At 42.5% G+C, this 12684-nt stretch overlaps 1 protein-coding gene across 4 annotated transcripts; it reads left to right on the top strand.

Moving 5' to 3' along the window:
* Window positions 1-2496: 2496 nt before the first annotated feature.
* On the top strand, window positions 2497-11580 carry LOC692632 (apolipophorin III). 4 transcript variants are annotated; one of them, XM_038016192.2, is made up of 6 exons: window positions 2497-3460; window positions 3538-3656; window positions 10414-10499; window positions 10584-10790; window positions 10861-11019; window positions 11382-11580. In XM_038016192.2, exons 1-6 carry the CDS (start codon window positions 3363-3365, stop codon window positions 11532-11534), a joined length of 822 nt encoding a protein of 273 aa, XP_037872120.1. In that variant the 5' UTR covers window positions 2497-3362; the 3' UTR covers window positions 11535-11580. The 4 variants fall into 4 exon arrangements, with proteins under 4 accessions (XP_037872120.1, XP_037872122.1, XP_037872121.1 ...); XM_038016194.2 differs by lacking the exon at window positions 2497-3460 and having other exon boundaries at window positions 3482-3656; window positions 10296-10499; XM_038016193.2 differs by lacking the exon at window positions 2497-3460 and having other exon boundaries at window positions 3603-3656; window positions 10110-10499.
* Window positions 11581-12684: the final 1104 nt, after the last annotated feature.

The following is a 12684-nucleotide window of genomic DNA, read 5'->3' as shown; positions in this document are numbered from 1 at the left end:
CAGTAGGTTGATTAGCCAAATTCATGGCTAGATAAATATGTAAAAAATAATGTAGCGAGTTTGCTACTTGTCTAAAATTGTAGCTACCTAAATAGTATTTGTTAGGTTTTGTCATAATAATACATTTATTTTTTATCATGCAATTAATGTCAATAGTATAGAATGTATTTTCTGATTTGCATGGTGTCATGACATAATAATTATTTACATTAGAAACTGTTTGCATGAAATCATTAATGCTATGTCTTATTTTATTTTCTGCTGGCATACTCTGAATAAATGGAAATGCAAACATGATGATCTTTTTCACCTGTAGTGTTAATAATTGATTTATTTGATATTTTATATCTCTTATATCTGCATTTCCCCTTCTCCCAATCATTATAATTATTGTTGTGTTAGGGCAATGAGTCACATTTAAAATTTTATTAAGTATGTGGGTACATGAAGCCCCAGGCATACAATAATTTATGACAGATTGTCCCAAACACAGATCATTCAGCGCTACACCCATATTTTTTCCTAGTTCATCACTGAATATTTTAATAATGTTTTTAGTAAGCACAGGTTTCATTATGTTGTTTACAACGGGCTTAGAGGTAGAACTAGAAAATTGATTTTGACTATTGGAACAGTCTGGTACTGGAGAACCCGCTATAGAGCAGTGGCATTTACAATTAGCATATTGAATTATGATGCAGGCAGCGCTTGAGAACGCGCTCTACCAGCGAAGCGACGCCCGGATATCTCCCCTCAGTGGTCCAGAGGCTCGACTCTATCAATCGTGTTGCCTAAGAAGCTTGGCATATTTATTAAATTTACATGTACATTACGTATGTAGTCTATTTACGCTACATAATGACGGTTACTCGTTGTATGAAGACCATTGACATTCTCACCACGATACGATACGTAGCACATGATGAGCGCAAGTCTCCGGGCTCTGTATAAGCGCCGCAAGACGCCACCGCTGGCTCAGCCTCCATGAGGAAACGAGCCACACGTCGCAGCAGGCACATACCGCAGTGCGTTACTTAGGCGCGGCGCCACACCCGGTACTCCCGGTCTGGCTTCAAAGAACACTTCGCTGCCGGAACCTTCGTCCAGTCGCGACGCATACATTAGCACCGGCTGTCCACCCGTAGCCTCACCCGCAGCCTCACCCGCAGCCTCACTCGCGTAAATAACACTTGCAATAGCGTCCGCGTAGTCCCGCGCTCGGAAGTGAGACAGGAGAGGAATGATAATTATAAATTACCGTATTTTATGATATATGGCAAAGACCAGGGTTCAGACCATTTCCATACACTACGTCAACGTCACGTCGTTTCAGTAGCTTAGGCGTGAAACCAACTTAAGAAATCCATTCCTCCAGAGGTGTGCAAACCAAAGTAAAAAGACAGACAGACATGACACACACATCTACATTTGCATGATTGAATCTGAATTCAGTTTAGAAATCCCAGCGCATTCCGACATAACCGTTCTGGGCTGGCTCCGTGCTCGTCGAAATTTTTCGAGTTTACTTTTAAACTGTTGAATAATAGATTACATAACAACTAATATTATTATGTAATATGAAATTATTTATTCAATTTCTACCTGTTCATAGATTTAAGAAAACTGTCAAGGAACGTTTGTGCAACAAGGCATATTATAAAGTTAAGGATTATTTACTAGATGGCACTACGTGGGAATGAGGCGCTCGCTCCTGGCCTTTTCATTCTTCATTATTATTATTATTATTTTTAATTGTATTTTTTGACTTGTTTTTTCCTTTATTGTAAATATTTTTATGTATTTAAAAAAAAGAAAATATTTGAGAAATATCAAAAAAAAAAAGCCCGCTGAGTTTGTTGTTGCGCCGGTTCTTCTCAGGACTGTGGCTTTTTTTGGAACCGGTGGTAGAGTTAACATTGTGTTTTATATTTTGATATTCAACAAGTGTGTCATGCTGACATCTAAGTTGAAATAAATGATTTTGAATTTGAATTTGAATTTGTTTGTCTGTCACGTTATCACGCCCAAGCCAATAAGCCGAGTTAGACGATACGCTGTAGGGGAATAATTAGAGCCCTGGGAGGGAATATGAGCTAGTTGCCAGTTCTGAGCCCGGCGCTGAGACAACGCGACAATAAGTGTGATCCAGCCGGGCCAAGCTGCGGCCGACAGCTACGTCTGTTGTCTGTGATGCAATTTTATGTAGGTAGTTCTTAACTGATCACAAAAAAAGATGTCTCAATTCGGACCGTATTATTCTTCTAGCCGCAACTCATACAAGTAATTAAGGCGGTGTGCGACGACGCGGCTGACCAGCAAATGTAATTATTTAACATTGCCACTTCAGTATGTGATTTGTATGCATAGTTGCGTTCGAGCGGAGGATTGTGGCCGATGAGCGCATCGTTAATTTGGAGCAGGAAGTGTCTGCGTCGCGGCCCCGAGTCCGCACCGAGGCACGTGACCAGCCGCCGCCGCCGCCGCCGCCGCCGCACTGCTCCTCAACTCAGTAGTCGCCGCACGTTCCTCACTAGACACGATTCCAACCAACATTACTGACATACTGACGAACCCGACTCTGTCTGCCTCACTGTATCAGTGCACTCATACAGTGCGACGCGCTGATCCACTAGAGTTTCCAAACTACTCCTTTGCATATATTTAGTTCTTACTGACATAATTCTAGGAAATGTTGTGGGCCTCCACCTGTTGGAGAGTGCATCACCACTGTTCTGCGCATATCTGCCGCGTACTGACACACAGTTGACGTTTCGATCTCATTTCTCAAGATGGGCAGCTGTGTCTATGAGCTTCTGTAAACGTTTGGCGGAGGTTTAGCAGACGGGACGTGGGTTCGTCTGTCGGCCGCCCCGCCCCGCCCCGCCCCGCCCCGCACCGACCACAGAACGGCAACTGCAGGTGTAGGTACTCGTACATCGTACAAACACACAGACCGCTCACCCGGGCGTCACAATAGAGGTGGCAACGCAATGTTAATGGGCCACTGTGGTGTTGATCGCGTCTAATGTCGATGGTCCATTGTAATGGGCTACGGCCGCATTGTAAACACTATAATAACAAAGAAGGGACCTTCACGTGGCACCCTGTTTGGGCACTAGTCGTAGGGCTGACAGCACATCGTTACAAAACAATATTATACTAATTTAGCGTATGTTCGTTGTTGTCGCTTGTACACACATCACCACAGCGTGCACTGCGCCGTCCGTCGGAGACAGGAGCTGGAAGCCTCAACTGGATGGCTTGGCGACAGTCCCGCCCTACAAACGGACCGGTACTTCGCTGCTTGCGCGTACTTGCAGCGACAATAAGTAGGACGGTGGTACCTCTCCGGGCACACACACATGGCTCACCTGCACGCAAGATCTATTTTGCTCATGATTTTATTATATAACGTTGATCCTTCATCATGGAAACCGGTTGTGGACATGCGATGTGCTAGGTTAGTTAGTTGAACCAATATTGAAGGCGGGAGCATTAGCCCTGGCATAGTTGCAACCAGTATTAATTTTGAGCCAGGACTAGGTGGTTGGTGCGGAGTGGGACAGCCCTGCGAGGCGCGGCGTGGCGGGGTGGGGAGGGGGAGGGCGCCGGCTCACAGCGCCTGCGCAGCTCGGTCCTCGCACCTGCCTCTCGCGGTACGTACCTAGCAGCCCTATTATCTGAACATACATTAACAATACATTAACTGTGTCAGCTCTAATTATTACTTAGTAAACAACATTTATTAATAGAACAAACATGCCCATTAACATTACAATAGAATTAAATCCTGTGTACATTTCTTTCACTTGAGACTCTTCCTGTTTACTAACATAAAAAAATATATAACACGAATGCTCTGCCTACAATGAACCTCTGCCTAATCACAAACATTTGTACTTGACATTCGGGACATTGTGATATGATAAGTGCTGGGTGGCCGTCTTCAAATATTGCGATACCTTAGACCCGCAAATCAAACCCACAAAATTATAATTTGCGTAATTACTGGTGGTAGGACCTTTTGTGAGTCCGCGCGGGTATGTACCACCACCCTGCCTATTCCTGCCGTGAAGCAGTAATGCGTTTCGGTTTGAAAGGTGGGGCAGCCGTTATAACTATACTGAGACCTTAGAACTTATATCTCAAGGTGGGTGGCGCATTTACGTTGCCGATGTGTATGGGCTCCAGTAATCACCTAACACCAGGTGAGCTGTGAGTTCGTCCACCCATATAAGCAATAAAAAAAAAAATCCCATTTAAGAGTGGATGGTATTTTAGCATGCCTGCTCAATCTGAATTTAGTGGAATTGTATGAGTAGTAGAATGTAAGTATACCTATTCAGTCTCTGCGCTGCACTCGCACGAGGTGCTAGTGTGTTGTTTATTTAAAAATACGTTCCGCGCATCGGTCAGCGCGTTGCTGGGGGCATACCCAACACCGTTGGGTAGCCGGCGACCGCGCCGCTGATAACGAGGGTAGATAATCAATACGAAACAATGGATGTGCGGTCGAGCAGGAGTACTTTGAGTGAGCAGGAGTTGATTGGTGATGAGGTAGAACAATTTCAAGAAGAGAATTCTATGCAAGAGATGAATGCGATGGAGGATTGGTTAAGACCAGAGAAGAGAAAAGATGTCAACAGTGACGATGAATGGACAACGATTAAATCGAAGCAGAAGAAGCTTAAACCGGAAGTTGAGAAAATAGAGATGTACTTAACTGGTAGTGAGCCGCTGCCGAAACAATTTTCTTTAGCGAAAATATTTTGTGAGATGGATATTACCGATGTGGACCGCGTAAAATATGTTAACCCATACAAAGTGCGTATCGATGTACAGAACCCACTGAGCGCAGAGAGGATTGAAAAAAGTTCTAAGATAGCAGATAAAGGCTGGCGTGTACAAAGAGCTATGGAGAAGAATTTATCATATGGTGTTATTCGCGACATAGACTTGGAAATATCCGACAAAGAGATTTTTGACACAATATCGTGCCCCAAACCAGCAGAACTGGTATCTATATTCCGTCTCAACCGGCGCAGTAGCTCGGGCGACGGATGGGTACCTAGTGAGTCGGTGCGGTTATGTTTTAAGGGTGCGTTCATACCTGCGTATGTTTCTATAGGGGGGCTAAGAATCCGCGTGGACCGATACGTCTTCCCAGTATCCCAGTGCGGGTTGTGCTGGAAATTAGGACACCCTACAAAGAGATGCCCCACAAACAAAGAAATTTGTCCAAAGTGTGGAGGTAAACATAACAACTATGAAACCACTACATTTAGCTGCGTCAACTGTAAAGGGGGGCATATGGCCATGTATAAAGGCTGTCCTGCATTTTTGAAAGAAAAGAGGCTTAGAGAAATCATGGCTGAATTTAATTGCACTTACAGAAAGGCTCTGACGATGTATGTAGCCCCTAGTTCTCCAGTACAAGTGCCCAAAAAGTTTAGTTTCACCGCTACCCCTGCTCCTCCGCTAATGGAGTACATCTCATCCGTGCCACCAAAAACCTTGCAGAGTAACGCACCGACTTTTGCTAGCGTCTTACAGACAAAAGCGGAGATTCACATCGAAGAAAACGCTAAACAAACACCAAGATCGGTTTCGAAAAAACAACGTCGTCGTCGTAGGGAGCCTGATGTATCTGTATTGGACTCTGCTGCTGAAGCTGAAATAGAAGAGATGCCCGGGAAAAATGTGCCTCTGGAACAGAAGGAAAGAAGAAATGTGAATTTTGTAGAGTTATTGAATAAATTGAAAGATCTTTTTTTTTTAAAAACAGTGTCGCTAGAATCTAAAGTGAAAAGTGTACTTAAGTGTTGCATCGAATGGTTGATCTTGGTTGCGGTAGACAATATTTCCGACTGGCCAGTATTGAAAAACATATTAGATCTGTTTATGGACTATGGATAAAAATAAAAAACCTGTGAAATTAACTATACTACAATGGAACGCTCAAAGTTTAAGACCTAAGTTATTAGAGTTTGAAAATATTTTATTTAAAGAGAAAGTCCACATTGCTACCGTGAGTGAAACATGGTTAGAATCGAACAATCGACTTAAAATAACTAACTATATTATTTATCGTAGGGATAGGGACGACGGCTATGGCGGGGTTGCCATTTTTGTTCACAAATCTATTAATTCACAACTTTTTGATATACAAAACAATAGTCCCGGTTTAGAAATAATAGGTATTAAGGTTCACAATTGTAGGGATATTGAATATATATTCTCCGTGTATTGTGCTCCATCGGTACGCACTAGCCAACAGGATTGGGATGTGTTATTTTCATTGGTGAGTAAAAAAGCTTTAATTTTGGGCGATTTCAATGCGCACCACACTAACTGGTCTAATAAAAGTGATGCCAGAGGATTACAAATTTTTGAGGCTATCACAGATAATAAGTTCATTTCACTAAACGATGGTAAGTCAACACGTTTACGATTTAATAACAATAACAATCAGCTGCAACATTCCGCGCCTGATATATCTTTTGTCTCCTCCGATTTAGCTTTATTATTTGACTGGCGTATTTTAAACGAAACCCTCGGCAGTGATCATTTATTTATAAAAATTACTACCTCTTTTGATGTTTTACCTAGGAATATTTTACGGCGCAATTTCAAGTTAGCCGACTGGGACGGTTATAAGACATTACTGGAATCTTTATGTAGTAATTATATCGTGTCGGAGAACCTACAAATAGGGTACGATCATTTTATAGAATATCTAAATATAGCAGCAGACGTTCATGTTCCATATATTCGATATAATACAGATCCCAGTAGTACTTTCTCACCTAAACCCTATTGGAACGCAGATTTGTCTCGATCAGTAGCGATACGTAGATTGGCCCTTTCGACGTTTAGACGCAATCCGACGCCTAGGAACTTGAAACTACTTAATGAAAAAATACGTGACTCACAAAAACTGATCAGAAATACTAGAGATAAAGCTTGGCAGGGATATTGTACAGCAATAGATGGCGCAACAACGCAAAGTGAGATGTGGCAAAGAATGCAATGGTTTAAAGGCCGTAGAACTTCTAAACAATATGTCAGTGACGAAAACGCTAGTACCCTTCTGTATAGTATGACACCAGATTACGTCTCCCCTAAAAACCCATCATTTTCTTCTTGTAATCATAAATTAGAAATTCCTATCACTAGTCAGGAACTGGAACGCTGTATCCGCGCAAAGGATACCGCACCCGGGTGTGATAATATTTCTTATTCAATGATTAAGCACTTGCCTGAGAACGCATTGGTTATGTTGTTATCACTTTATAACCGTTTTTACGACACCGGCTTCGTACCGGCCGAGTGGCGAGATATCGCCATCACACCTGTACCTAAGCCCGGACGTGACCCTCACAGCGCATCTGCATTTAGACCTATTGCAATGATGTCGTGTTTATGTAAGATTTTCCACAGCATTTTAAGAAATCGGTTAGAATGGTTTATTGAAAAAAATAATTTACTCTCACCGGATACTACCGGATTTAGAAAAAGCCGTTCTACATTAAATAATCTCGTCGATTTAGTTTCGCAAATCCATTCAGCGTTTTCAGTCAATAACTTGACAATAGGTTGTTTTCTTGATATAGATAACGCATACAATAACATAAACATAAAATCGTTAATCCAGACTTTAGATCAAATAGGAGTGGGAAATAAAATGTGTCGATACCTCTGGAACTTTTTAAAAATTAAAAAATTAAGAATATACACTGGAAACTCATATATTTGCCGTTCTTCTGGTCAAGGTTTAGCTCAAGGCGACCCAATCTCGCCGTTGTTGTTTAACATAGCTACTATGCACATCTGCAGCTATATAACAAATGATGCGGTATCTATCTCTCAATACGCGGACGACTTTGTGTTGTATACGAGCATTAGTAATATTAGTGAGGGTGCTAATTGCCTACAAACTTCTTTGAACAAAATGATTACATCGCTTTCAGAGATAGGCTTGGAAATCTCGTCATCTAAAAGTAAAGTATGTATATTCAAAAGAGGGTATAGAAGAGAACATGTCAACCTTTTTATTAACAACATACCGTTACAAGTAGTAGATTGTGTCAAGTACTTGGGTTTCTGGTTAGACCGCTCGTTAAAATGGAACAAACATATTGAAGAATTAATCGAGAAATGTTCGAAAACATTAAAAATTTTTAAAGTTTTGGCCGGTTCAGGGTGGGGAGTACATCCAGATCATTTAAGACGATTATATATATCTATCGTTCGTTCTAGATTAGACTATGGCAGTTTCCTTTATGATAACGCAGTTAAGAGTAAGACAGTTAAGCTCGATAGACTCCAAAATCAATGTATGAGAGTAATTGGTGGTTTTGTGAAAAGTACGCCTATACATGTAATGGAATGGGAGCTCAATTTGCAACCACTATTTGTGCGTAGGTACTATCTAGCCGGTAAATTCTGGTTGAAAGCTAAATCATTCAAAGATAACAAACTAATTGTGTCACTGAATCGACTTGTAGAACTTTGTCGTGACGTAGTATATTGGAGACGGAGGAAAAAACCTTTGTTAGTAACAGTACATGAATCACTCGATATCTATCCTATTTATACTTCTCAGCAAATGGAATGTTTCTCTCTTGATACATGGGTAAGCAGTGTGGACCTATCTAATATAATTAAAACTAAAATCGATGATTTGGAAAAGGCTAAACGTACTTATAATTGTGATTTCGTAAAACGTACATGCAATCAATATTTAAATTTAAATTATTCGAACTATTATTCAATTTATACTGATGGATCGCAGGAAGGGGACGAGTCGGGCTTGGCAGTGTTCGACCCGCAGACGCAAGGTTCTATTAAAGTTAAACTAGCGGCTAAAGTATCTATAATGTATGTAGAACTTTTAGCAATTGCAGAAGCAGTGTCTTATGTCGCGTCATTTGAATCCGGTAATTTTGTAATACTGACGGACTCCAAGAGTGCGTTACAACACTTGGCTCGATGTACCTCGATCTTTCGAGGCGCACCGATAGCCTACAGGATCCTGGAGACCGTTAGTAAAATGCAGAAAAAGAATATAGTGTTGCAATGGGTGCCGGCTCATATTGGATTGTACGGAAATGAAGTAGCTGATCGTCTAGCGAAAGAAGCCGTCACTGACGGACTGTTTCTTGATTGTTTACCTTATTTTAGTGATATTATTTATTTAGTTAGAAGACAATGCATAGATTTTTGGAAAGAATATTTTGACGAGAGATCACGAACTAAAGGTATATGGTATAGAACCATACAGCCCAGCCTTTCTCGTCTCCCTTGGTTCACAGGAGTAGATATGCATCGAAAACATATTGTGACTGCCTTCAGACTTCGGTCTGGACACATTCCTCTAAATAGTTTTGGATTTTTGATGAAAATATGCGATTCACCAAACTGTGACGAGTGTGGAGTAGTCGAGGATGCAACCCACATAATGAAGGAGTGTGTACGGAGTGAAGCGGAGCGCAGTGGCTTTATGTTAGAATTTGATTTATGTGCAATGGATGTAGGCGTCTATAACAGCATCTTGGCCTCCCCCTTGTCGAGGGCAGCCAGAATGCTATATAAGTTGGTAGACGTAAGTATAAAGCGTCGCGCTTAAATTTTTTGTGTAAACTTTGAGGGTGACGTCTCGAAATCGAGAAAACCCTCTTTATAAAAAAAAATAAAATAAAGAGAAAAAAAAAAAAAAAAAAAGTATACCTATTATATATATATATATATATATATACTCATAAATTATACAGTGATTTCATATTAACTGTAAACGGTATACTGTATGTATATTTATTGTATGTATGTATTTGCTTTAATAATGTATTATCAATAGTAGGTACACAGCAACACACTTGCTGAATGCATATCTTTTCAGATTTTCTGTAAATACTACTTTTGTCTGGACTCGGTTGTCTGGAGGAGGTCGCTTTTAGGGATAAGACCGCCTGTTGTACAACTATATCTGCTTGTTAACTGTTTTTTTTTAATGTTAATTGTGTTTTTGTGTGCGATAAAGTATATTCTCTTTCTCTCAATAGTCTTGAATAATAAATAAACCTTAATGCCGCCACTCCTCAATTGGGCAGTATAATCGGCGTCTCCCCTTGAACCGCGGCGGACACGAGCAGAACCTGGTACACAGGTCGCGTGTAGGGTGTAGGAGTGCGTGCGGCGTGCGTGGCGTGCGTGGCGCGGAGTGGACGCTGCGTGGGTGCCGTTATCGCGCTGCAGTCAGGGCCGACTGCACCCGGATGCACGTTGTTTGTAAACAGGGCGCGGGCCGCAACAAGCCCTCGGGAGGAGGCCGGCCTTATCGCGCTCGTTATCAGCCGCGCCGGGTATATATAGCCCGTCCCGGCCGTAACCAGCACACACTCCTCTGTGTTGCAGTCCGGTTCGCATCTCCTCCGCACTCAGTCTCTCGACAGCACATCATGGCCGCCAAGTTCGTAGTTCTCTTCGCCTGCATCGCTCTGGTGAGTATCCTACGCAGCACATCTTCACTTGCTTCTCGAACGTTTCAATTGATTTCTTCCTGACGCAAATGCTATGATACTCAGGCCCAAGGAGCGATGGTGCGACGCGACGCTCCCGACTTCTTCAAGGACATCGAACACCACACCAAGGAGTTCCATAAGACTTTAGAACAACAGTTTAACTCGCTCACCAAGTCAAAGGACGCACAGGACTTCAGCAAGGCTTGGAAGGACGGCTCCGAGTCCGTGCTGCAACAGCTCAACGCCTTCGCCAAGAGTCTCCAGGGAGCGGTACGTCTCGGCCTGTTCCCTTGCCAAATCAAATACGTTCGACCTAGGTAACGTTGGGACTCTTCCACAGCTCGGAGACGCGAACGGCAAGGCCAAGGAGGCTTTGGAACAGTCGAGGCAGAACATCGAGCGCACGGCCGAGGAGCTCCGCAAGGCCCACCCTGACGTCGAGAAGAACGCCACCGCCCTCCGCGAGAAGCTGCAGGCCGCCGTGCAGAACACCGTGCAGGTATGTCGGCCCCTTCCCCTCGCCGCGCTCACTACCCTCTTCACGACGTAACGTAATACTTTGGGTAGGAACGGTCAGAGATTTAATCAATGCAAGGTCAGCGGGTTCGCGAGCCGCCCGTTACTACGACAGACCTTATCTGTGTCTTACCTCGCGTCATGTACGTGCCGCATTACTGTACGCGCTCGCGTGCGGATCGACGCGTCTTATCTCGCCAATGTCCTTCACCTTGTGATACTCTCGTTATAGCCACGAACTGAACGACTTCGCGAGCCTGTTGCGGGACTTATCATTGCAATTAATTACTACCTACTACCGTGCGATACTGCTATGAATTGATCAATAAAAATAAACTATTCCAGGAATCCCAGAAGTTAGCGAAGAAGGTGTCCTCGAACGTGCAGGAGACTAATGAGAAACTGGCGCCCAAGATCAAGGCCGCCTACGACGACTTCGCGAAGAACACCCAGGAGGTGATCAAGAAGATCCAGGAGGCCGCCAACGCCAAGCAGTGAGCGTCGATATTGAACTCTCACACTTAATAAATATTTCTTTCATATATTCCAAGTCTTCTTTATTTTTACAATCTCCCTGAACAAGAATCATAATTTAACCCGATCACAACGTATTCCAAATATAAAGAATATTTTTCATCAAAATGGCCAGAATAACAATACAAGTAAAGTTATGGAGGGTGAGTTCGTATGCAGCAGCAATGTCGCTGAGACGACTCACAACATTAATGACGTGTGCTAGCAGGCGCTTCAACGTTAGCATTAGAACAATATTGGTTAATTTGCGTCAAATTGACAAGGTAACAAAACTTGATAAATGGGTGAATATTTTGTTAGAATAAAATATACATATTTATAAAAAAAATACTTTCACTTTTTGTATAGTGATCTTTTGTTGTATAGTTTTGTATATAATAGTAATTTCGCAAGTACGGACACTCCCCCCCCTCCCCCCTCCCCCTCTGTCTGTTCGTGGGTATCCTGAACTTGTTAAGCGCGTAGCTTGGTCGTTGTTGTGCCGCGCGACTTGAACAATCGTCCTTGCGTCGCTTGACAGACACAGAAACGAAGGGATCTTGAACCGCATTATCACTTGCGATTCATAATGGATTGTTTTTGATAATCGTAAGCGGTCACCACCCTGACTCAGCACCCAGACAATGTCCCAAACCAAAACCTACTCTTAAAAAAGTCATGTACCAAATTTGGTGGTCTAGCATCGGTATAATTCATCACGGCTTCTTACTAAATGGCATCAGCATTACTACGGATGTGTACTGTGAGTATCTCCGGTCAGCATTGGTTAGCCTCTCGTCCCGCTGCTCCCACACGCTCCTATGTATAATAGTAATACTAGGGAAGTTCAAATAAAAAATTATAATGAGTATAACGCAATTATCTTTTGTTAAGTGTTATTTTATTCTTCGACGTAGTCACCTTTCGGCTTTAAAGGCTTCTAAATCTTTATTTTAAAGATATAGGTAGAAAGCACTAGCTAGCTTCTGGATTCTAAAGATTGTTCTTCTTTTAGATTCAGGAGCTAGGTTCGGTGAATATGGAGGATATTCAATTAATTCGAAGCCAGCTTCTTGAAAGGCAGCCGTCTCAGCGCTGGACTTGTGCGCGGGGTCGTTATCTTGGTGTAACAAAA

This window comes from Bombyx mori, chromosome 16, assembly GCF_030269925.1.
Source record: "Bombyx mori chromosome 16, ASM3026992v2".
In the NCBI taxonomy this organism is placed as follows: Eukaryota; Metazoa; Arthropoda; class Insecta; order Lepidoptera; family Bombycidae; genus Bombyx; species Bombyx mori.
The sequence above is the reverse complement of the archived record's forward strand: the minus strand, read 5'-3'. Positions and strand labels throughout refer to the sequence as shown.